Here is a 24623-nt window from a genome sequence, read left to right on the forward strand (position 1 = left end):
TCTGGCAAAATTTATAGGGACAATAATTAAATATCAAAAGAATAACACTAAGTAAGGCATTTCTATTCCTTTATTTTCTGCTCAAGGCTATAGCTGTATGAGCAGAGATAGATAGATAGATAGATAGATAGATAGATAGATAGATAGATAGACAGACAGACAGACAGACAGACAGACAGACAGACAGACAGACAGACAGACAGACAGACAGACAGACATGGGACAGTAACTGGTGTCCCATTTCTCATGGCTGAAGCCAATTGGGTGATTTGGCCCTTTAAGTTGACAGGTAACAAGCTTCGGGAAGCATGGCTTCCCAAGCGGAGGGCCAATTGTGGCAGACAATAGTTAGCATTTCCCTTTTAACACAGCAAAGATTCAACTCAGGTTATCTTACATGGTGCTTTAAATTTTTCTTTAATTCATCGCTGTGCACTTTTATTTCTAACCGTAGCCTCCAGGATGATGCCAGCCTTGTTCTGTGATTTGTCCCCTTTTCCTCCTCCAGATGTCCAAATGGATTCTTCGGACAGAGATGTTTGGAGAAACTGCCTTTGCGATTGTACATGCCAGATCCTAAGCAAAGTATGTTTGAAGACAAAAATTGCACCATACGACTTAAAATCTCCCGGGTACAGCGCTGGATTTAGAGTGGCATAGTGAGGGTGTTTTTTTGAGTTATCATCTGGGTTAAGGTTTAGGGCATGCAGGTAAGGGACCAAGGCAAAAGCACATCAGGAGAGATCTCGAAAGGGAACTAAGTTGGCAACAGAAAGGGCCTCGTTTCAGTCTGTTTGGATGTCATGCTATCTTGTTTCTCTCTTTCTGGTTTTCTTTCTTTCGTTAGGTGTCCGAACGAATACACAGGGGACCAGTGTCAGAACTTCGCAATGGCCAGCTTCTCCAGTATGTCTCTTTCCACTTCTCTCTTTTCTCTGGTTTATTGTGGCACGCTGTGTGACTCCTTTAAAGCAGCTTTCCCCCAGTTTTGGAGCCTTCGCTCTCTTGCTATGCATTGAAGGGGTATTGCTCTCCAATCTGATTTGATCATAACACACTATTGACGTACAGTCTGAGCAAAGTGAAGACTGATTTAAGTGCATCTATGAGCCTGAACACTTAAAAAAAAAGTTTGTGATCCTGTGGCACAATGCAAGGGGACTGGTTTTTATCTTTGTCTAACGCAGGAGCTGTAAGTTGTCTATAAAACGTGGTATTCATTGGAAGCCTCCACTCTGCATCGAACCCCCTGTTTTTGGACATGACCAAGTTTCATCATGAGTGCAGACTGCAAATGCAGCAGAGCACTAAAAAGCCATTTTTTAAAAAATATGGTAGGTTGGAAGGACCAAAAGAGGTCGTCTTCTGCCACAAACTAACATTGCGGTGTTCCAAGTGCTGCAAAGCCAGGGCCTACATGACAGAGCTGTGGATCCCTTCCACGGCACAACTATCCTTGGAAGCAGCTAGAATTAATTCCAGAAGTCCCCTTGGATTGGTTTTAGGACCCGGCTGCTGAATGCCTTGGCTCAGTGGCTTTTAGAGTCAGGCAGTTCACACAGTCTTTGCTTTTTCAGAAGTGAAGTTCTCAAGTTCCTAGCTCAATAATGAAGCCAGTGAGGATGCTGATAGGCATGTTGTCTGCTGTGCAAACTTGTGCAACGGCAGTTGTGCACATGGAATTATGCATAGGGTTTCAGGTTATGGTCCCCTCCTGCAGAGCAGCAGAGTTGTGCGTGCTTTCACTGCTATGCATCTTCTTCCAACGAATGACCTTTTAGGGACAGGATGACAGGCTTATTTGCAAGACCTGAGGAATCCTGGCCAGACACATCCTGCCTTCCTTATCTAGGACTTCTCTGTGAGCAGGGAGCATTTCTTTCTTCCTTCTTCTCCACTTTAATTCTGCAGTTCGAAAAGGGAAAGATGCGGGCCTGTCTCTGAAGGCTGTTGTGGGGGAGCTGAATTGATATTACAATCCACCCTGAGCCTAAGGCAGTGTTGTGAGCTATAAATATAAATTAATCCAATAAAAGGAAATAATGGAACAGTTTTGATAGAACATCTTCCTGCTTGGTCTGCGTGGTTTTGGGTGCTACCATAGCGATGTGCGGGAGAGTTTGTACGGAACTGCACGGTTGGCAGCACTCATGGAAAGCTTAATTAGGGCAGCTTGAAGACTATCTCATGTGAAGTTGCAAGGCAAACCCTTGAGAACTTTTGAGTCAATTCACAAGAAAATTGAAGCCAAATACCAAGTTTTCAATAGAGGGTTTAGGCAGAGAAAAATCACCTTAAAACACACCCACATTTAGTTTAAGTGACCATGTTTAAGTCCACAGCAATTCTGTCTAGGATTTTGTCCGTTGAATGTCACGCTGAAACCGAGAGAGAGGTTTACATTTCAACCAATGCTCCTTTTGGTTTGTTGGTGTTTTACTGCAAAAATTAAGACGAGCCTGTCAGAATACAGGAGCAGTTGCCTAAAAGGGTCTACATTCCTTGAAAAGGGCAATCTCGCATGCAGGACTTCGTTTGGAAGACTGCTACAGAGCTTCTGTGGTATTAACGGGGGAATTGATAGTATCCTACACCAGGAGAAGGCACCGGTATAGGTGGATCTTTCCTCCCTTCCTCCCAGGAGCCCATGAGTGGCCTAGAAAAGGCAATGCTGAAGAGACCCACATGAATGAAAAGCTATTAGATATGACAGGAGGGGGGGCTGTTGAGAAAGGAGTGAAATCCTGCCTCTCTTCCTGTTCCTGCAGCACAGCACACTGGTAGGAGGAGTAATTTTGCTGGTCTCTCCCCAGTCCGTGTGGCTGTTTGTGCAGCACGGCATTTCATCTGTGTGGTTCCCCACCAACCTCCAGCATCCTCTTTTCAGGACATGCGGGCAGCCGTTCGGGGGAGGGGGAAGGGGGAAGTGGGAAAAATCTGCTCCCCTCAGCACTTTACGCTGGCAATGCCCAGGATCCCCACTGTGGTAAGCAAAAATGATAAATTAACAGCTTTTGGATTGGCTGCAATGACCTGCAATGGAAGTAGGCAGAAAAAGAAAATAGGAATGAAATCTTGATTGTTACCTTGAGCTGAGGCCTGCTTGCCCTTGGCCAGAGTAATTTCTGTGCCATTGGATACGGTCTCCAAGTGCGTGGAAGCCGGGGGATGCTCATCTTAGACATAATTTAAACAAAATTAGGGCTGGGCCAAACGCCCTCCTCCCAGGGGGACTTGGCATGCCCATGGCATTTCAGGTATACCAGGTCGCAGAACCCCTCCATTTCACATGCCCTGCCAATTTTTTGTTGCCAGTGGCAACTGGCCGTAGAGAGATGATGTGAAGCAGAACACATTCCAGGTTCAAAAGGCAGGGAGGAAATTAATTGTATGGAAAAGGTGATTTATTTTACGTGACATGAGGTGGCAGACGCTTTTACTGACCGAGTGAAAAGGGGACCCAGTTCAGATGACTCATCTTCTCAGAGGCACTACTTGTACATCCATTTTTTTTAATAAAGTATTGATTACATTTGTATACATTAGTGACATAATCCCATTCCCATTTCAGATTAATATTCATGTGTTTGTTTAACATATTTTGGTGGTGTGTTTTCTGTTCAATAAACACTGGAAATGTCAGAACCATACAATACAGCAGCAACTAAGAACAGAACCTCAGTAATAATGTACTGTTAAAAAGTCCAGGCATAGCAATCCCACTCCCACCAAAGCCTTCCAAAAGAAGTCGGCCTTCATGGTTGCCTCGAAAGGTATGCCTTGAAAGAGATGGAACCACAGGTTGCCTCGAAAGAGATGGAACCACTTGCACCTCCTGTGGGAGGGAGTCCCACATTTTAGGGGCGGAAACCAAGATGGGCTTTGCATGGCTCCCCACCAAGCAAAATCCCTAACGCAGAGGTTCATAGAATCATAGAGTTGGAAGGGGCCATCCAGGCCATCCAGTTCAACCCCTTGCTCAACTCAGGATCAGCCTAAAGCATCCATGCCAAGTGTTCATCCAAATATCCCCCCGGTGTGATACTGGAACTTCCACGTTGCACCAGAAGAGACTACATCGCGTGGGGATACAGATTGCTGCCCCCTGTACCCGCCTCCCAAATACTCCCACCGGTTGTCAAGAAGGACCTGGCAACCCTAGAGCCAGTGCAGTTGGTGGAGCATCAGTTTGATATGTTTATAATGATGAATTTGCTGATCATCTTTCCTTTTGGAAATAGACCCTCTCCAACCTACCAACAGACCTCTTCCCATTACATCTGCTTTAGTCTTCTTTCTGCTGCAAGAAGGAAGGAGCTAGTTTCTCATTACTTTCCTTCAGAGCATTTCTCCGCAGTTGTGAGAAGTTATCTGATGAAGGAAATGAACACACGAGCACCCGAGACTGCATCTCAAACAGTCAGGTGGTGTGTGCATGTGTGCACCTAGCATAGCCAAGATATTGTTTGCCAAATGGGGATGCACCCAGCTTGAGAGAAGGAAGGGCGTCAGGCTTTTAATTGGTAAAAGGCAATTTTCCTCTCCTCCGCAGTTCCTCCAAGGAAGCCCAGTTACACTGACAAGTTTGGTGTGTTTCCCTAGCATTTCTCTAAACTGACTGCAGAGAGAGGAAAGCCCTTCTTAGGGATGCTTTTTTTTTTGTCTGCTTCTAATGACATACATCTGGCAGTCTGAGATGCGAATGGGTGTCTGTGTGTGTTCATGTGTTTGCTTTCCCTTCGTAGTATTGCTTTTCTGTTGTTCTTCTAGGAAATTAAAAGCAAAGAAGCAAATGCAAAACCCTTGCCTGCATTTCAGGCAGTGATACTGAGAACTCTGCAAAAAAATGTGACCAAATTATTCGCAGTTCACAGGGTTGGCTTTTTAGCCCTTTTGAGCCTATCTTTCGATTGCCTCGATTATTTGCCTGCAATTTAAAATGAGCTGTTTTGTACCCAGCAGTTTTGCACCCAGGCAGGACCATCATTTGGCATGGAAACCAGCCAGGTTGCTGCTGATCATTTGTGCTTTATTGCTGTGCCCAAGTTGATCATGGGATGACTCTTTCAAAAGCAGCCACGCTGGATGTCCGTGTTGCTTTTGCACCTGCCCGGTTAGGAACATTCCCCAGTTATTAGCATGCCTTCTACTTTTCATTCTTTCTGTACAGCTGGGGACCTTTCTGTCCGTTTTGTTTTGTTCTACATTTCCTGAAAACATACACCACTGTGGCCAAGAAACCTTTGGTCCATTCTCTTTCGGGTACCTAGGCTCAAAGCTGTGCTCCACCAAACTAAGCTTGTTTATGCATGGGTGTTTTACCTGAGGTTCGTTGCTCGCTGAACCCACACTTTCCTGTTGGGTGTCCATGCACCAGCAGTCTCCAAGCTCAAATCAGGAAGTATTTGAATCCTCGCCCCTTGAAATGCTGCTTTGTAATTGGCTGTAGTGAGAGAAAAGTTCGCTCCCCCCCAACCCAATTGCTGCATAAAAAAGCATTTTAAGAACGTTAAACAAACAATGGAGCAATCTGAAAAGAAGTGTGTGTGTGTGTGGGGGGGGAGAAATCCAAGCCTCAGTTTTAAAAAGCCTTTCTTCTGCTCAGAAAGAGCTCTCAGGAAGCAGGAGGCATTTGAATCCCTACCTCTTTACATGCTGCTTTGTAATTGGCTGTGAGCGAAACAAAGCTTGCGTGTCCCGTACTTTGCCTTATGCACTGAGATTTCACCTGGGCTGAGCTCGGGGAGAGGGAAGAATTGGGTTAACAGAGGAACGGGAAGGTCCAGATTTTGTGAGGGCTGGCCGCGAGACCATCTCAAGGCAGTTTCCATACACTATAGCAATCCATGTGTCACTTAAAATCCGTTTAAAACATGGCCATCTCCATCATATCAACCAGTCACAGATCCTACAGTGAAGCTAGCCGAATCAATGCAAGGCCCTCCTCAACTGCTCTGCTTGACAAGCTCTGCAGAAGGAAAGCAAAGACCATGCGGGGATCCTCTTACTTGCTGGTCTGCTAGCTTCAATGATATCTTACCCTGTGTGCTAATCTGCATTTTTGTAAAGCAAACCTTCATTATCCATTCCATTTCCATGACGGTTGTTTGATTAAGGTTGCTTCCACACAAAGCTCTCTCTGTGCCTTTTCTCAACAACAACAGCAGCAGCAGCAGCAGCACCTTTATTGGCAAATATGCAATTAATGTGTGTGTGTAAAGTGCCTTCAAGTCGCAGCCGACTTACGGCAACCCCTTTTGGGGTTTTCATGGCAAGAGTCTAACAGAGGTGGTTTGCCAGTGCCTTCCTCTGCACAGCAACCCTGGTATTCCTATGCAATTAATACAGGGGCTAAAAAACAAGGAGAAAAAAAGCTTGGATCAGAAAGGATCAGAATTTAGATTCTCAAAGCCTCATAGCTAGTTGTAGAAATTTTGCTACCCTAACCATTATATCGGAGTTTTGTCCAGAGAGAAACGACTGAACTTTCGAAACTCCATTCCATTCATCTAAGAGTGACTTAAGAAATTTAGCTCAGATATCAACATAGAAAGGACAATATAAAAAAACATGTTGTAGTGATGCTACATTGTTCATACTGCATGGACAGAGTCTTTTAGAATATGAAACCTCCCAAAAAGTAAAGCTGGCCTTTTCTCCCCGACAGCAGAGGTTCCTTCTGGGGGCTTCCACCAAACATCATTTCCCCATTGTTTCCTTTCCAGGTTTTCCCAGGCTCTGCCTCAGCTTTCCCCAGACTTGCTTTGGTAAGATCTTTCTATTCAAGGCAGGCTTGGGCAAAGAGTGGAAGAGAGGGTGTGGACTTTTGGGCCTACGCCCAGTGCCATTTCCTTCCTGGCTGCCATTTCCTGCCCTACAATGGGCTTTTTGCCTTTTCATTAAAAATATTGGTAGTAAGTAAGAGCCAGCATGGTGTAGTGGTTAAGAGCGGTGGTTTGGAGCGGTGGACTCTGATCTGGAGAACTGGGTTTGATTCCCCATTCCTCCATGTGAGTGGTGGAGACTAATCTGGTGAACTGGATTTGTTTCCCCACTTCTACACACAAAGCCAGCTGGGTGACCTTGGGCAAGTCACAGTTCTATTAAGAGCTCTCTAAGCCCCACTTACCTTACAGGGTGTGGGGAGGGAAGGTGATTGTAAGCCGGTTTGAGTCTCCCTTAAGTGGTAGAGAAAGACGGCATATAAAAAACCAACTCTTCTTCTGCAGTGTTTGAACACGATAATGATACACAGGCTACCAGTTTTAAGAAATCACAAAATATTTTCTATTAATGTTGGAATTAAAAAGTGCAGAATAATAAAGATTAAAAAATACACATATAAATCCAAATTTAATAAAGGGAGAGTAAACAGTGAAAATAAATTACAGCTGTTTCCTTAGAGACAGCGTTTCTACAGTCAACATATAATATCACCAGATTGCTAGATATCCCAGGTGTAAGATGGATAAAATATGAAAGAGGTAACTGGGGAGATACAATAATAGAAGAGAAATGAAAAATCTTGTTATGTGGGAAAACAGTTTGGAAGTTTTCCTTTATATGTTCATAAAGAAAAAAAAACCAAAATAACACCATCTCTCTGGATACCACGTTCAGTTCGTCAGTTAAGTTTCATATATTTATAGAGAAGATGTGATTTCCCATTCCCAAAATAATTTATCCCTCAAATATCTTCTGTGTAATCAGGTGATTTCAGTGAGGTATTTACACGTGGGAAAGATCCACAAATGGGGGGAAAGGAGGTTGCTTCTAGATCATGTTAATATGCTTATATACATCCTGCCCAAGTGGGATTATTCGTTTTCAACTCCAGATCATAGGGACAGTTGTAACAAGAAGAGTCAGAAGAGACCATCTCTCTTTTACCTGGATATGGAGGTTCCCAGTGTGACCTCTAGAGTATATGTTGTCATTGTTGTTATAAGGTGCCCCCTCAGGGATGTACTGGGAGTTTTACCAACCTCCTAACCTTGTACCCAAATCATAGAAAAGGTAGTGATCATTAATCGCCATTCCATATTGGCCTTAGTAGTTCCCTTTTTGTTGCCCTCTGTGCTTTGAGGATATTTCATTTTATCCTGTAAAGCCCAAAGTATGTGTTTACCAGTATCATGTCACATGACAGAGCATATAAACATGGAGTGGCATGCAAGATTCAGATGCCAAAGCCAGGATAGTACAAGCAGTTTATTCTTAGGAAGTCACATCACTTGGAATTTGCACCATGAAAGATAAGAAGGTAGTCCTAAAAGTCAAGTGCTTAGGATTAGAGTTCATACTTGTAGTAACTACAGGGTTTGAAAAACCAACGGGTGTTTCTGAACTCAAAGGGCCTTGGTGGCCAGCTTGTCTTGTACACATTGTCAGAGAACAAAGAAACAGCAAACCAGAAGTTGCTCCAGAGCAACAACATTTCTAAAGAAACTCCCCCAAAAAGTTTCTCTCTGGAGTTAGTGTTACCAATTCCCTCCAAAGCATTTACATTTAGGTGACCCAGCAACCATCAAGTTGGCAAGATGAAAGGTGAGAGGAGGTAGGTTTTGAAGTCTGACCTGCAGTGTGGGATACACGGTAGAATGTATTAACACGCTAATCCACAGGTGTAAACTCATCTTTTGTTCTTATGTGTAGACTGTGAAATGTACAAAGTAATTTCTACTGATCCACCACTGTGCAAGTTACGTTGCTGTTCAATTAAAGAGACATTATTGGGTAATCGTATCCTGAGAATTTGAAGTATTTTCTCCACCACTCTTTCCTGGTTGCTGGATAGTCTCCATTTCTTGTAGGCCTTACTGTAGGAACTTGGGAGCAAATGAATGTTTGCTCACGTTCTAGATTTCCACAGACATCAGTAGCACTCTGTGCCCTTGAATTGCTTTCCCCATTGATCCAAGCGGAATGCCCAGGTTGTACTGCCAATTCCAGGGTCGCTCCAGATAATGAGTACTGTGCTGATCATTTGGATCTCTTTGCCAGACATCTAGAATCCACAGTTTTGCGTCTGGCATCTCATCTTTACAGACTAGCTCATCAGGCTGATGCTTACAATATATTATAGGTCAAAGTCAGGTACTTTAAATGACCGCAATGCATAAGGCTTGAGCATTCCCACCTGTGGGGAATATTATTTTCTGCATGGCACTTATAATACTGGGATAGTACTTGTTCACACACACGTGCCAGTATGCAAAGGAACTGTATTTCAAGTAGAAAACTGACTTCACACCTTAGTCTTTGTTGTTTTCTTGAGCAATTCTAAATCTTCACCGTAGAATAAAACTAGGGAACTGTTTTGTTTGCCCGAGAGTGACAACCATTTGGAGTTGACTGCACTGATAACATGATTTTTGGAGTCAGCCACAATGGATATTAGTTTGGTTCTGAGTTTTGATTTAGTTTTTTTCTTACAGCCAGGCCACCTACAGACAAAGCTAGGTCTCTGCATACTCGGCTGACTTCTCATATATGCGGAACAATATGACTTTGTAAATTAATGGAAAGAAAAAGGAACTCTCTTCTCTTTAAAAAAAAATGGCCAGACAAGGACTGCGTGCACTTCATCGAGCACAGAGTATTGTTCCAGCCACAAGAGTTCATAGATCCCGGAGGAGGAGATTTTGGGGAAGGTTTTTTTTTAATTATTATTTCTCATCCCACCTTCCTTGTGAGCCCTTAGCTTGCTTACTAAAAGTTAGCTACATGATGGCAACGATATTCATCTAGTCACAGAGGAGGGGAGATAGATACCCTTGGCCTTCATACCACCAGGACCATTTTAGTAATAATTCAGCTGCCTCAGCATTTATCCGGATTGCCATCATGTGCTGAAGAGAAGTGCAGAGAACGTGGCTCCATTCCAAGCAAGCAGGCCCCTAAGACAGAGTGGTAACAGAAGATATTTGGCCCATAGGCCTTCCATTTTGTGCTGCCATATTGATTTTAGCTGTGACATTTGTGGTACATTGTGGGTGCATCCTCGAGAGGGCCTTTGTCACCTGACCAATGCAAACAACAGCCTCGCCATTTGAAAACATTCGTTATTGTTGTGTTAATACAACGTCTCTTACGTAGCTCCGAGGGTTAAAAATAGGCAGGTCCCCCCCCCAAGGAGCTCACAGTCTCCAATGTGCACTGTCCTTTGAAACTCCAAGGATATCTTCTCAAAATGGAAGAGTTCCAGACTGTAGTGGAGGGATGTTACTTCTCTTCCTGGGAGGATGACCTCTAAGCAGCCACTGGAAGCAGTGCAACTTTCCCCAAGCTGCAGGTTGTGAAATAGTCCCCCCCACCCAAGGACATTGATTCCTTTTCACAGGATACTTGAGTTAGGCTAAATCCTCGTGTGTTCTCCTGAAAGATTGTGTGATATCTCTGTCTTTGAAAGTACCATCAGGCCGGGGTGGATTGGAACATTTAAGGAGCCCTGGAACAGACTGAGCCGTGTGGTCCACGTGGTCTTGGCAGTGCGGCGGGGTCCCCTAAAACTTGGGCTGCGGCAACAGCAACAGTGGGCGTAGGCTCGAGACAAACCTACATCTGTTGTGGCCATCACCATGGCCCAGGTCCAAGATAGACAGACCCCTCCCTGCAATGCTGCCTGTAGTGCCGCGGCGGCTTCAGCTTGCTCCCTGGCCAGCAGCCCTCCAAGGCAGTGGCCCTTCAGGAACTTTTCCTAGTAAGTTAAAGGGTCACGCTGCCCTTGCCATGAAGTCAGACTTCTTCTGAGTGTATAGAGTGACTTGACCTTCGTTTTTGAAGTTGTTGAAGTTACACGTTTGGGGGCTGTCTCGTGCTTTAAGGGAGCCCTTCCCCCACGCAGTGCTACGGGACGGGCTTTTTCGGGGTGTGGGTCGCCTGCTCTGCGTCCGTCTTTTCTGCTCCTGCCATAGCAAGTGGGCCAAGGTCAGCTGCGGGTAACTGCAAAATGTGTTTTGTGTCTCCCCCTCCCTATATATTTGGAAGCCTTTTGACGGATCTGTTTTTTCTCTTTTCTCTTCCCCCCGCTTCTTGTCCTCTTTCTGCGATGGCAGAGCATCTTGGATTAGAATTAAAGGGTATGGAATAAACCATTTGTTAATCAGACGCCATTAAGAGCGGGCCCTCCGTCTTTCACAATGTATTTTGACAGCTTTAATGGTGGGATGGTTAAAAAAAGGAAAGAAACCAACACTTCTTTATTTTAGCACCATTGGGGGATGGGGGAAGGAAGGGTCCCCAAATTTATATTTGTGATTTTGTTTTTAAAAGGTCTGTGTGTAAGTATTGCAGCATTTCTTAAGTAGTCTTGATGGGTCATGCGGCCTTCCTCGGCTTTGCAGGCGGTTCTGAGCCACCTTTGTGCCTCGGTTCTGTTTGGGAACTGAAAAGCTGGCCTTTGTGTCTGTTTTGGAAGGTCATCAACGTGTCCAGTCATGGGAGTGGACAAACACTCCAGTAAGGAACAGACAGGTATTAATGGGATGAGGAAGCCTGAGGGTGGTTCTGCAGCAATTTCACAAAATCTAGCCTGGCAGTGAAGCAATAAACATGAAAGACAAATTTTCTCCCCTAACATCTAAGCAGATTTCATTCATGGCTGGAAGAAATTAGGGTTGCCAACTTCAGGTGGTAGCTGGGGAGCTGCTGGGATTACGATTAATCTCCCGGCAACAGAGATCCGTTCCCCTGGAGAAAATGGCTTCTTTGGAAGGTGGAGTCTATGGCATTATACCACGCCAAAGTCCTTCCCCTCCCCAAACCCCACCCTCCCTAGACTCCATTCCCCAGACCTCCAGGAATTTCCCAGCCAGGAACTGGCAATCCTACTCTAGATGCAGACAGGTTTATTAAAAACTATTCAATACTTGATGCAGAATAAAGTGGTATATTGAGGAGGTTGAGGTTTGGACTGTACCACACCCATGGGCAGGGTGTGTGTGTGTGTGTGTGTGTGTGAGTGAGGGGGGGGCACACCATTTTTGCATTCTTCCAAATCATACAGTAAACTGAAGACCAAATGAGACATCATATGGGAGATATATGAACAGCTCTCCCAACGTATGCATTTTCACTTAAAAGCAGCTGAATGGGAAAGGGTGTTTTGTTTTGTTTTAATTTTGCCCATTTAACTGAGGGAGCTGGACCGGGGGGGGGGGGAGTACCTGTAACATTTTCAGCCTTCACTCTTTCCTTAATATAATTTGCACGTGCACCCAAAACCTGTGCTGAACTACCTGTATTTTCTCCCCTGTGGATCAAACGCAACTTGGAGCAGGGCCCAATTTATCTTGGGGTGATTAAAATTTCACAAGTGAAGGGCTAACCACCACTTTCCCCGGAACGACTGTTCCGATCGAATTCAAAGTTTCCAACCACTGCTTTCGAGTGAGATTTCATATGGCAGGGGATCCAGTTACAATCTCCCTCATAACGTGATTTGGGTTTAACATCAGGAATGACAAATAGCTCTGAAAAAGGGGGTGGTACAGAAAGCTCCATTCTGCCCCCCCCCCCCCGGCTGCACTCATGCTTACTTACCTGTCCAATACCGTATCGTCTCCCACCCATGCCCACACTACACTTTCCCACTTCAGCAGAGGCAGAAGGAAAGGGATTCGTCCAAGGATAGTCCGTGAGTTTGTGGCAGGAAATCCTTAAAACCAGCAAAATATGTACTCCTGCAGGATAAAATGTATATCCCACCCTTTGACCTGAGCTAGTTTACAAAAATATCAACGCACAAAGCAAACATTTAAAAATTTGCTTAACAACCCAGGTCTAAAGCAACAAACAGCCATAACAGTAAAAAACGAGGACACAATCGAACGATGAGATCCTAAAACTGGAGCAGTGACTTAAACCCAAATCAATAAGCCAGTATAAACCAGGCATCAATATCTCCCTAAGTGAAGGGGCCAACCAGATCTGCAGAGTGAGGGAATTCCAGTTAATCCATGATTCAGATTGGGCGCAACGGCTGAGATAAAAGGATTTGGGCAAGATCTACTGTGGCTATTTGATGAAATGACAGAAAAGGTTCCGCTGCCTTAAACAAGGGACTATTTTTGGTTGCAGTGTATTTAGACACCACAGTGTAAACTCTGTTCTGGAAGTGCAAATTCAGCAAAAAGAGATTATGGCAATGTGCAGAGGTCCTAGGGATGCCAGCATCCAGGTGGGACCTGGGGAATACCCAGAATTACAGCTAATCTCCAGATGACAGAGATCAACTCCCCTGGAGAAAATGGATGCTTTGGAGGGTGGATTCTATGGCATTGTACCCCACCAAGGTCGATATCCTCCCCAGGCTTCATCCCCAAATCTCCAGGAGTTTCCCAACCCAGATCTGGTAACCCTACTCCCCATCCCTCACCGGTGGCTGGGAGTGACGGGGACCTGGCAACCCTATGCAGAACATGCCTTGTATGCATGGATGAACCTGTATATTTTCAGTTCTTCTCTAGTTTGCTTGCATTCAAGGAGGACAAATTTCTTCTAAACTTTTTTTAAAAAAATCTCTGGTGGTGTTTACAGCTTTTAATACACTTTTATGCCTGTATCATCCCTTTAGCATTGAGTGTAAATTCCATCAACTGTTGCATAATTAATGGATAAGCAGTTAAATTAATGGCTAAAGCAGAACACACAAACAAATTCCCTTTTCGTCTTCTTGAAAGGTTTAGCAAGAGCAGGGGATTAGCCTAACAATTAATACCCATTGATCAGACAGCAGCTGACTGTTCTAAATCACTATCATAACAAAAGAATGATCAACCCTCTAAGCTACCGGCTTTTATTTTTAACCTGACCAACAGGTATCAAAATCTGTTCCCTTGCTGACTCTTCAGAGAGTTTTAAAGGGACAGTGAGCCTCAAATCCCCCATTTTCAGTGAATAGCACATAAAAATAAAAAATCTATATTACCTTAATCTTATCTACCTTAAAATTCAAACCACATATTATAAAACAAGATGGCGTGGTTTCAGCTCCTGGGCAGTCCTGACCAGCCAGTGAACCCCAAAACCAGTTGGGGGAGGATGGGGAGGCCAGCAGTTTGTAACAGTGGAGAGGCATTAAACCAAACATTTCTAAGAGGTTGAATTCCTTCTCTTCCTGAAACTTGAATTGCTTTTTTTTTAATGACTCAAAGCTTAGGGTGCAGAGGGGACTCAATATCTAACCATTAACATCCCTTGAGCAGTGGTTGGCAAACTCATTAGTCAGCAGAGCCAAATATCAACAGTACAATGATTGAGATTTCTTTTGAGAGCCAAATTTCTTAAACTTAAACTATATAGGTAGGTACACTGTTTATAAACTTAATAAACTTTAATTACAGTTTTAAGTCTTAATTAAACTATAGGTACACTGAATAAAACTTGATATCATACTTAATAACGATCTTATTTATTGATAAAAATTAAATTGTAAGTCCCTGCCATTTCCCCCTCCCCGTCCGGAGTCCTCGTCTGGAGGCCTGATCTACAGTCATAAAAGCCTATTGGTAGACCTGGCCTCCGGCTGAGTCCCTTTGGGAGGCCAGGTCTACCCATTGGCTTTCTTGGCAGTAGACCTGGCCTCCGGAGGCCCATAAAAGCCTATTGGTAGACCTGCATCTGAAGGGGGACTTTTTCCCCTCCTCGGAGTCCAGGAAGCCCGCCCCGCCCAACAGCTGATAGGCTGGCGGGCCTGGGCCAGGAACCGCCGAGCCACCCGCCCAGCAATCGCACGGCTATTGGGGAGGGGAGGCTTTAACCTCCCAACCACTGAGGGCAAGGGAAAGGGGGACCCAGCCATTCTCCACGGCGGGGGGGGGAGAGACAGCGCGCCCACTCGCCTACTCTATCGCGCTCACTCTTTCTCTCTCAGGCACATTGGCTCCGGACAGGAAACTCGCCTCCGCTCTCTCTCTCGCTCTCTCTCTGTCACAAAGGGAGCAAGCGCAGCCCGGCTGCCGGCATGTGCAGGCTCGAGAGCAGGCGGGGAGCCGCACTTAAGGGGCCAAAGAGCCGCATGCGGCTCGGGAGCTGCTGTTTGCCGACCACTGCCCTTGAGGAAACATCAGCCAGCCCTTCTGATCCTCAGCGTAACAAAGAAATGGGCAGAGCTCCAGCATTACTTTTTCAGCCCCCAAGCCCTGAGCAGCAGGCATCCATTTCAGTGACAAAAGTTAGTTTGTCAATTAAATATGCCAAATATATCCAGCTAGGGTTGCCAGCTCTGGGTTGGGAAATACCAGGAGCTTTTGGGGGTGGAGCCTTAGGAAGACGGGGTTTGGGGAGGGGAGGAACTTCAATGGGGTATAATGTGGTCTCTAGCCCACTATAACCCCACTCTAACCCCATAGGCCAAGGGGCAGAGCAGTATGAATGAATGAATGAATGGTTTTATTTGCATATAGCCTTTGGCCATTACAAACATGTCAACAATATCACAAATACATAAGAAAAGGAAAATGCTAGGTTAAAAAATTGCTAGATTGATAATAAATATACATAATAAAACTATGCTAAATTTTTGCTTACAGAGCAATCAGCCAAAAATTGCAGCGGTGTCCCAATCGGCCAATGAGACCTTGCAATCATTAAAATCAACTTGAAGAATCAGCTCTCTTAGCAACCATATTGGACCTTATTTTCTTTGCCGCCAGAGCATACAGGGAGGTCTTGTAAGAAACAAACCCATCAGAGTCTTTTAACAAACATACTAATTTCTCAGCACTAGGACAAGTGTTTAGGCCAGAAACCAACCGGGCAAGAAATTTAGCCCTGGGTTCCACATATGTGTGTGTGTGTGTAAAGTGCCTTCGAGTCACAGCCGACTTATGGCGACCCTATTTGGGGTTTTCATGGCAAGAGACTAACAGGTGGTTTGCCAGTGCCTTCCTCTGCCCAGCAACCCTGGTATTCCTTGGTGGTCTCCCATCCAAATACTAACCAGGGCTGACCCTGCTTAGCTTCTGAGATCTGACGAGATCAGGCTAGCCTGGGCCATCCAGGTCAGGGTGGCTCTACATATAGAGGGCATTCAAATAAGTAGTGGTGTAAGTCCTCCAGAACATACGTTCCACAGATGCAAAAACGTTGATCTCTGGGAATTTGGCTATAATGCTCAGTCAATACAGCCACTGGCATTGTTTGAAAACGTAGGGACGTAAAGGCTGCTCTAAACTTTGGATATGGTCCCAGGCTAGCCTGATCTCATCAGATCTCATAAACTAGGCAGGGTTGGTCCTGGCAAGTATTTGGATGGGAGACCTCCAAGGAATACCAGGGTTGGGATGCGGAGTCAGGCAATGGCAAACCACCTCTGAATGTCTCTTGTCTCGAAAACCCCCACCAGAGTTTGCCTTGAGGAGGGTGGGGTTTGGGGAGGGGAGGGACATTATGGGGCATAATGCCAGAGTCCCCCTTACAAAGCGGCTATTTTCTCCAGGTGAACTGATCTCTTTTGGCTGGAGATCAGTTGTAATAGCGGGAGAACTCCAGCCAACACCTGGAGGTTGGCAACCATAAAAGTGCTAGGGAGGCTGGGGGTTTGAGAAAGGAGCAGGAAGAAGTTTTGGCTTGACATGAGTGTTTGGATGGATTAGGGAGAGCAGACCGAAATGTGCAATTATAGCTAGGGCTTGAGGGGAAATGGGGTTTTGTTTGGAGGTTGATTGTGACAGAGTCAAGGTGATGTAGTTTAGACTGTGATGGAGCACGCTGGGACTTTGAAGGAAGAACGTGGAGGTGAAGGAGGCTGGAAAGAACATTCTGTTCCTTCACCTATCCTCGTTTGCTCTGCTGTCCCCAATCCTTTGTCCTTGCTGGGAATCAAAATCCCAGGGTGGCATCCATACAGGTGTCCGTGGAGAGCTTGGGAAAGTAGGATGAAAAGAAACTGCCCTGCTGGTTGATCAGCTATCTCTGCTGCTGGCAGAAAGGACACTGACTGCCTCAGTGGCGGGAGCAGCTAAGGTCAGTCCTCTTCAGTTCCCCCCCACTCCATGACAGGATCAATTGCTTGGAGGAAAGGGCAGTGCCAGCTCTCACACTGGCGTTTTGTATGGCTGTAACTCTGGGTTTTGTTAGCTGATCATAGCATGTTGATGCAGGAAAAAAAGTTTCATAAATAAAATTCATATTCACTGAAAATGGTACTATTTTTAATGCACACTCTTTAACTTGGTCAAGGCTACAATATGTGCCCTGATATTAAAAATTTGGCTAATCTGAATATCTCCTCTATCCTTCTTAACCCCTGTGTTTTTTAATTCTTTCTTCTTCAGAGGTCAAGGGGTGTTTTGCACCATTTTCATGTTTGCAAAATTCATTTAGAAAGTCTCAGTAGTAATGCTTCTATTAATCCCTAATTCTTTTGGATAGGTGAGCCATGTAGCACAAGTCAGCAGAGAAATAGTTACCCTGCTTGTCTCTTTATAAATAAATAATGCAAATGCTCAGTTCATTCAGATTTGGATTATTTGAGAAGGAGGATGAAATCCAACCTGAGTCACTAGCCAAACATTCCTGAATTTGTTTTCCAGTATTTAAAAAGTGTATTCCACTTATCCAAGGACTACCTGCCATTAAATCCAGTATTTCTATGGACTGGATTGTTTACAGAACACATATGCACATTTTGAGCCCATTTGGGGGGGGCAACTGTGGAGGGGAAAAAAGCATTTTTTCCAAGATAAAACCAGGAAAAAAGGCTTTTTCCGTACATCTCGAGAGGCGTTCCAGGGGCGAGAGGGGTTTGGAAGCTGGCTAAAGGCAGCTCCCTCCCCTGGAACGCCCCCTGAACGCCTCCTGGGATGCCACCACAGGGATTTGCGCTGGGAGAATGCCGGTGGAAGGCCCAGCTAGCACCTGAGCCCCGTGCTGCGGTGTGGCGTCCCAGAGCTGGCGGGGATGCCTTCTGCAGCAGTGTAAGTGGCCTTTAGCTTGGGATAACCAGGCACATATGCCGCTGCAAGGTCATGTCGGCTCCTAAGCTAACTCACCACCCCCCTTCAGGATTGCACTGTTTATCTTGAAATTGTTTTAACTGAACCTTTCCCCCAGCTCCCTTCCTACCTACATTCCTTCCTTCGTTCCTTTAACTGAATCACCGGAGGAAAATGTACAGTATAGGGGGGGAAAATCAAATGGATAATTGTCTCAGCCTTACCTTGCTTACCGGGGTAACACCCCAAAGAAGCTTACAAACATTCCTTTATAGGCAGGATTGCTGAACAAGGTTTATCAAAAGCGTAGGGGATTTGTTTGTTTGTTTGTTTCACAGCACCTCTATGAAACACAGTTAATACTTATTAAATTAAATGAGGGATGATAGATCCCAAAATCAGATGACCAGTTACAGAAACAGCTTCTGGCCAACACAGAAAACAAATCATTTTAACTTCATTGGGGACTTTGTGTTATATGAATGAGGTCTGTATGCCGTACCAGGACAGTTCAACCCACGACTCTAAACTATTCCAGCATTTGCAGACATCAGGGTTTAATTTGTGATGGAGCTTTGACCCCTGTACAGGTTGAGTATCCCTTATCCGGACATCTGATCTCTGGACTGATCCGAAAACCGGACCTTTTGAAGCATCATGCAGGCATTACTCACAGGCCCTCAGCAGTGCCATTGATGGTTCAATGTACACAAAATTATTTTAAAATATTGTTTAAACTTACATTTAGGCTATGTGTATAAAGCATACATAAAACATAAATGAATTTTGTGTTTAGATTTGGGTGCCATCCCCAAGATATCTCATTATGTATTTGCAAAAATTCCAAAATATTCCAAAATACGGAAGGCTCTGATATATGGACCACTTCTGGTCCTGAGCAGTCTGGATAAGGGATACTCAACCTGTTTTCTGCATACACCAGGACACAAGCCTTAGGACTTGTCAAGCAACATCAAAGAAGAATGCATATACAGAGCGGTGCCCTGAATACTGACTGCCCACCTCTCGGTCTCTTACTGGGGATTAATTGCAAGATCTTGGAGGATAGATGGAGGGATTCCTTGAGCCTCTGGCGTTTCATGTCTGATAAATGAAGACGTACGGTCAGAGCTGCAAGGGAGAGAGACAGTCCTCTAAAGATTTGTCTGTGCCATTCTCAGAGATGCAACCGGAGGGGGGGGGGGAGTGTCTAGAATCTTACCCTTGCCTAAGACAAGAGCTTGGGGCAGAACTTCTTCTCCCTACTTTGCAGTTGTTGTCAAACATCTCTGGAGGTTCTCATATAGTTTATCCTACTCCAGGACCAATGCAAGTGAGTGAAGCCAGTGAAACAGTGTAGGGCCAAGAACATGGATAGAAAAGGAATTCCAGAACATCTGCTATCTAAGGACAAACCATCTGGTTGTCAGTGCCAATCATTTGCGTGTGTTCAAACCAGTATGCTAACACACACACACTAAACCCAGGGCTTATGACAACTAAGGGTCCTTCAGTTAGGCATTCCCCTCCTCCCACACGCAGATGTGCTAAGTACTCGCCATAGATACCACTGCCAGGCCTTCTGTGTAACTTGTGAGTTGGGCTTACTCCATGGGGTTCCGTCTTTGTTTAAGCGGAGCATGTGGGAGTCTGTGCCCTTAGCTCCCATTTACTAGGGAGGAGAGTGCTTATTTTCTAGAAGAAAAACGTAATAGTACTAAGTGGGTTCACGGTAGCCTGCCTAGTCCTTACGGTATGTTTGTCTGTGTTTCCGAATTGCCTCGAAACCATGCAAATTACTCAGTTCCCCAGATCCCAAACTGACCGATGAGAATTGGTGGTTCAGTGCCCTTCCACTGTGCTCTTTTGTAATGGCTGCTTCCCATGTTCGAATATTTTATTCGTAGGAATGCTTGCAACCACACAAACCGCTTTGCTGACAAAGCACAGTGATTCTATGGGAGCTGTGCTTTTGTATCAGACACAGTCACCAGCCTTCCACAGCAGGTATACTCTTGTGAAAGGAAAGTGGAATGTGGCCCTGATGGTAGAATCAACCTGGGTCTGCTGATTCAAATACACTGTGAAATGCCACTGACATCCCTTCTTAGTGTACGTATCCTCGTCTGTTGGATTTTTTAAAAGCTTTCTTTCTAGGTTCACTGCATTTGTGATCCTCTACCATCCTGTCTGTCTCTTTCATCCCTTCCCTCCTCCATGTGTTTCTTGTAGCACTCATGGGTGACGCTATTTTCCATGCTCTGATTTACTCTTGACATGTGCTTGCTAACACAGAACGATAAGCATATCGGGTAGAAAATCACAAATATAGCTAGATCTGCTCAAGATATTACCAGCTTGCTGACCTCACAAAAAAAAGAGAGTGTGTTGGAATGACTAGTATTGCTTTATTTTCCAATGGATGTAAGTTGACATGTGTTATCGATAGGGTGGTACAGCAGTTGGTCTCAGAAACAACCTATATTATTGTAGCAAAACTTTTCACTCTTACTTTCTAACAGCATTCTGTTGTTCCAACATGGCATTGCTGTGTTGTAATGGGCACCGTCAAGAAATGAGGTTCTGTTCTGCTGAAAATGGTTGAAAATTAAATGTTTCTGCAGTTCTCAAATGGAGGATTGATCCGTACATACATGCAGCCAAGTGACAGGTCAGAGACGTGAGAGTAATAATGGCCCTGGAAGGAAAAAAAACAATTGTTTGAATAGTTTTTCTCACCCAAAGAAAGTGACAATGAATGAAAATCCCCACCAATACATCTTAGGCGGATTTCGTCTTCGTTATTTTTCAGACTGGTTATTTGTTATTTTTCAGACTGGTGAATTTACTTCTTCAAGCTGAAATTCACCAGTCTGAAAAATAACGAATAGGCACATTCTTAACCCTTACGTTCATCTTGGCGAGTTTTGCACAGGCGCTGGCTTCGTATATGCAGCGCTCCATTGCCAGTCATCTATCATGGCAAAGCTGGGGGACTGTAGAGTGGCAGGACTTCCAGCTGTGAAAAAGAAAGTCTCCGACACACTGTCAGCGGTTATGCTGAGCACAGCAAGGTGAATAGAAAGACTGTGTTCTAAAAAACCACGTTACATTTTGTAGGGAGATGCAGGTACAGACGGTCTGAACATTGTTGACTTTTTAAAAAACATTTTATTATACGTAATTTAATATATAAGAATAAGAATACAGAATAGAAAAAATAGATTTTAAAAGTCTGATCTTTGAACACATGAACACATGAAGCTGCCTTATACTGAATCATACCCTTGGTCCATCAAAGTCAGTATTGTCTGCTCAGACCGGCAGCGGCTCTCCAGGGTCTCAGGAAGAGGTCTTTTCACATCACCTACATGCCTAGTCCCTTTAACTGGAGATGCCGGGGATTGAACCTGGAACCTTCTGCATGCTGAATAGATGCTCTACCACTGAGCCACGGCCCTTCCCCCTTTCAATCATTACAAGAGATGACAGACAATATTCTTCTTTGCAATACACAGTAACATAACATTACGTATTAATGAAAACACTGATTGTTCAACAATAATAACAGTCTTATTGTAAAACATAGATTTTCTATATAATACTTATAAAATATTGTTTTAAAATTGAACATTATTATGGAACTGGATTATTATTAAATGGTATTATTGACTCAAATATAACATATAATAAATAAAATTATTTATAGTATTATTTGTTATTTTATATTTCTGAGATTTCCCTCTCAAATAATACTTAAGATATACTTATTTTATTGTTATTTTTAAAGAGTAGTTCAAATAATAAGTTTACATTTTTCCAATTCTTTAGATGGTTTCCTGCTAACGTAGTTTGTGGGATTTGCCATAGATGCATATTCAACCAGTTTATTGACTTTTTAACATGTAGCGTGGGCTGAAAAGTGTTCAAGACTGCCTGAAATACACCGAATTTTGGCAAAGACGAGAGGCACCCTTAGGAACTTGCTTCAGCTTTAAGGGGGCAGAGGATTCTGCCCACAGTCTGCTGTAAATTGCAGCAATCAAACAAAAAAGAAGGGGCCTCATATAGTGCAAAGTGTAGCCAGTCCTGTTTCCCAGTCTCTGATGTCATATAATTCCAGGCTATCAGAATGCTAGTTTTAAAGAGAATATTCATGTAAGTACTGCGTGGACCAGAATTCTTTCTTTTCATTCATTCATTCATACATACATACATTCAAATTTATAGCCCGCCCTAATTCCCAGCAAACCAGATTCAGGGCGGGTAACAACCATTAAAATACATAAAACCATCAAACATCAATAAAACATCAGCAACATCAATAAAACATCATAATACAGTCATAAACAGGTGGCCTTAAAAATTAGAAGCTGGGTACCCAGGTTGGGTGGGATAAATAAAATAAATAGTTAAAGAAAATATAATTTACTTAAGGCTCTATGTCAGGATAAAAATTATTTTAAAATATCGTTAAAACAACACAATGGCATATCCTAGGTTGATATACTGTAACCACATTCCAGACGCATTTCTGCCTGTTTGGCCTTCCTCAGTGGTCAATTGATACCCATGTAAAACACACACACAAATATACAAACATCTGGTTAGATTGTCTACAAGTTGTTATACTGGGCTGTATATGTCTCCCATATAAAATGTGTGCGCAATTATTAATGTTTGTACAACTGGAAATATACTATACAACCAACATGCATGCCTGGCCTGATATATAATTGTCTGTATATGTTTATATATATCTGTAAATATGTGTGTATGTTTTACATGGGTATCAATTGACCACTCTATGGTGGACTCTATGGTATACCCCACTGAAGTCCCTCCCCTCCCCAAATCCTGCCTTCCCCAGACTCCACCCCCAAAATCTCCAGGTATTTCCCAACCCAGAGCTGGCGACCCTATTTGGGAGCCAAAATTAAGCTGTAAAAACTGGGATATTGTAGCATTAAGATAAAAGGAAGATGTCTGTGTGGAGTAGTTCCTCTCAATCGTGTGATTTTGGATCAAGGTAATAAAGCTGGTTGAGAATATGCTGTTTCTTTTACCAGTTCTAATTTTGTACTGAATGTCATTTTGCAAAGCACAAGACAAAATCTCTTGCCCTTATGTCTACATAGGGCAGTGGTGGCGAACCTATGGCACGCGTGCCAGAGGTGGCACTCAGAGCTCTCTCTGTGGGCATGCGAGCCGTCGCCCCAGCACAGAGTTTGCCTGAGTTTGTTCCCCTGGCTGAGGAGTCTGGGGACCAGCGGTGCCTTCCCAGCTCCTCCGGGAAGCGCCAGACTCCTTCCCAGCGCCTTCTCCAAAGTCGCCAGCTGTGCGCTCCGGAAGTGAAGACAACGACGAACCTTCTGCCGAGGACTGGAAGAGGTGGAGCTGGGACGGGGCTGGATTGGGAGTGGGACGCCTGGGCGGCCGCCTGTGGCAGGTGACTGTTGTTGGTGACTGCAGCGCAGGGGGTTGGCGGTGAGGGCTGAACGGGGGCCCGTCTGGCATTTGTGCTGGAGCCAAACCCTTCGCTTAGCTCGGGTTTCCACTCTGCTCGTTCATGCAACCGAAGGTGCCTCTGAGCTCGTGTAGAGGGCTGCCCCCACCATCAGCCCCCCCCCCCGGCATAACAGTCTTTTTTAATTCGTATGAAGATAACAGTTGGAAAAAGAACCAAACTGAAGGGGTGGGGGCTATGCTCCAGCTGCTTTCCTTACCCCGCTCCCCCGCCCATGCTGGGTTGCCAACCTCCAGGTAGTAGCAGGTGATCTGCTATTTCAGTTCACCTGGAGAAAATGGCCGCTTTGGCAATTGGACTCTAGGGCATTGAAGTCCCTCCCCAAACCCCACCATCCTCAGGCTCCGCCCCAAAAACCTCCCGCAGGTGGCAAAGAGGGACCTGGCAACCCCTAGCCCCATGTAGACTTCTAGCTGTGTTGGCACTTTGTGATAAATAAGTGGATTTGGGGTTGCCGTTTGGGCACTCGGTCGCTAAAAGGTTCGCCATCACTGACATAGGGGAATGTAGACTGGGCTTGTTAATAATATTTGCTAAGAAAATGGACCACAGTCCCAGGATCCATTAATTCACAAACCAAAAAGGTTTCAAAGCAAGACTCTTATTTATTCATCCATCCATCCATCCATCCATCCATTCAAAACAATTTTAGCTCCCTTTCTATCTTGTGGCATTCAAGGCGGCTTATAGTACTACCCCAGGGATATTCACTGGATCAGGTTTATTGAGTATGGCCAAAGGCCATTACAAAAATTAGTGTAAAAACATGATAAGTTCATATGACAATCTTGGATTACATTTACATTTTAATACCAAATGAAAACTTAAGGAGGAAGAAAGGTGGGGAAAGGTTTCTCTAGACCGCTGAAACTTATGAAAGTATGGAACATAAGACATTCGAAATTATCTAAAATTAAACTAACAAAACCCACAACCACTCATAACTTGAAATCGTAGTTTTTAGCGCTTGCCTGAATAGAGCTCACTTTTGGGACTAGAGAATCTCTCTTCTTACTATGTCAACAATTTATAGATGGGATATGAAGTTCAGTTCTGATCGCTTATAATACTTTAGGTCAGCCTAGCCCAAATTTTCTTTGCCACTAGAGCAAAGAGGGCTACTTTATATGAGATAGCTGGCTCTGAATCTGTGAAGA

At 44.3% G+C, this 24623-nt stretch overlaps 1 protein-coding gene across 1 annotated transcript in view; it reads left to right on the forward strand.

The window, feature by feature from the left end:
* The window catches only part of NRG2 (neuregulin 2), a 214362-nt gene that overhangs the window by 166289 nt on the left and 23450 nt on the right, over window positions 1-24623 (forward strand). The window contains exon 6 of the mRNA XM_056862284.1: window positions 509-585. Coding sequence (XP_056718262.1) covers window positions 509-585 — 77 coding nt within the window. The remainder of the gene's footprint in view (window positions 1-508; window positions 586-24623) is intronic.

The sequence above is a fragment of the Euleptes europaea genome, chromosome 17, assembly GCF_029931775.1.
Source record: "Euleptes europaea isolate rEulEur1 chromosome 17, rEulEur1.hap1, whole genome shotgun sequence".
In the NCBI taxonomy this organism is placed as follows: Eukaryota; Metazoa; Chordata; class Lepidosauria; order Squamata; family Sphaerodactylidae; genus Euleptes; species Euleptes europaea.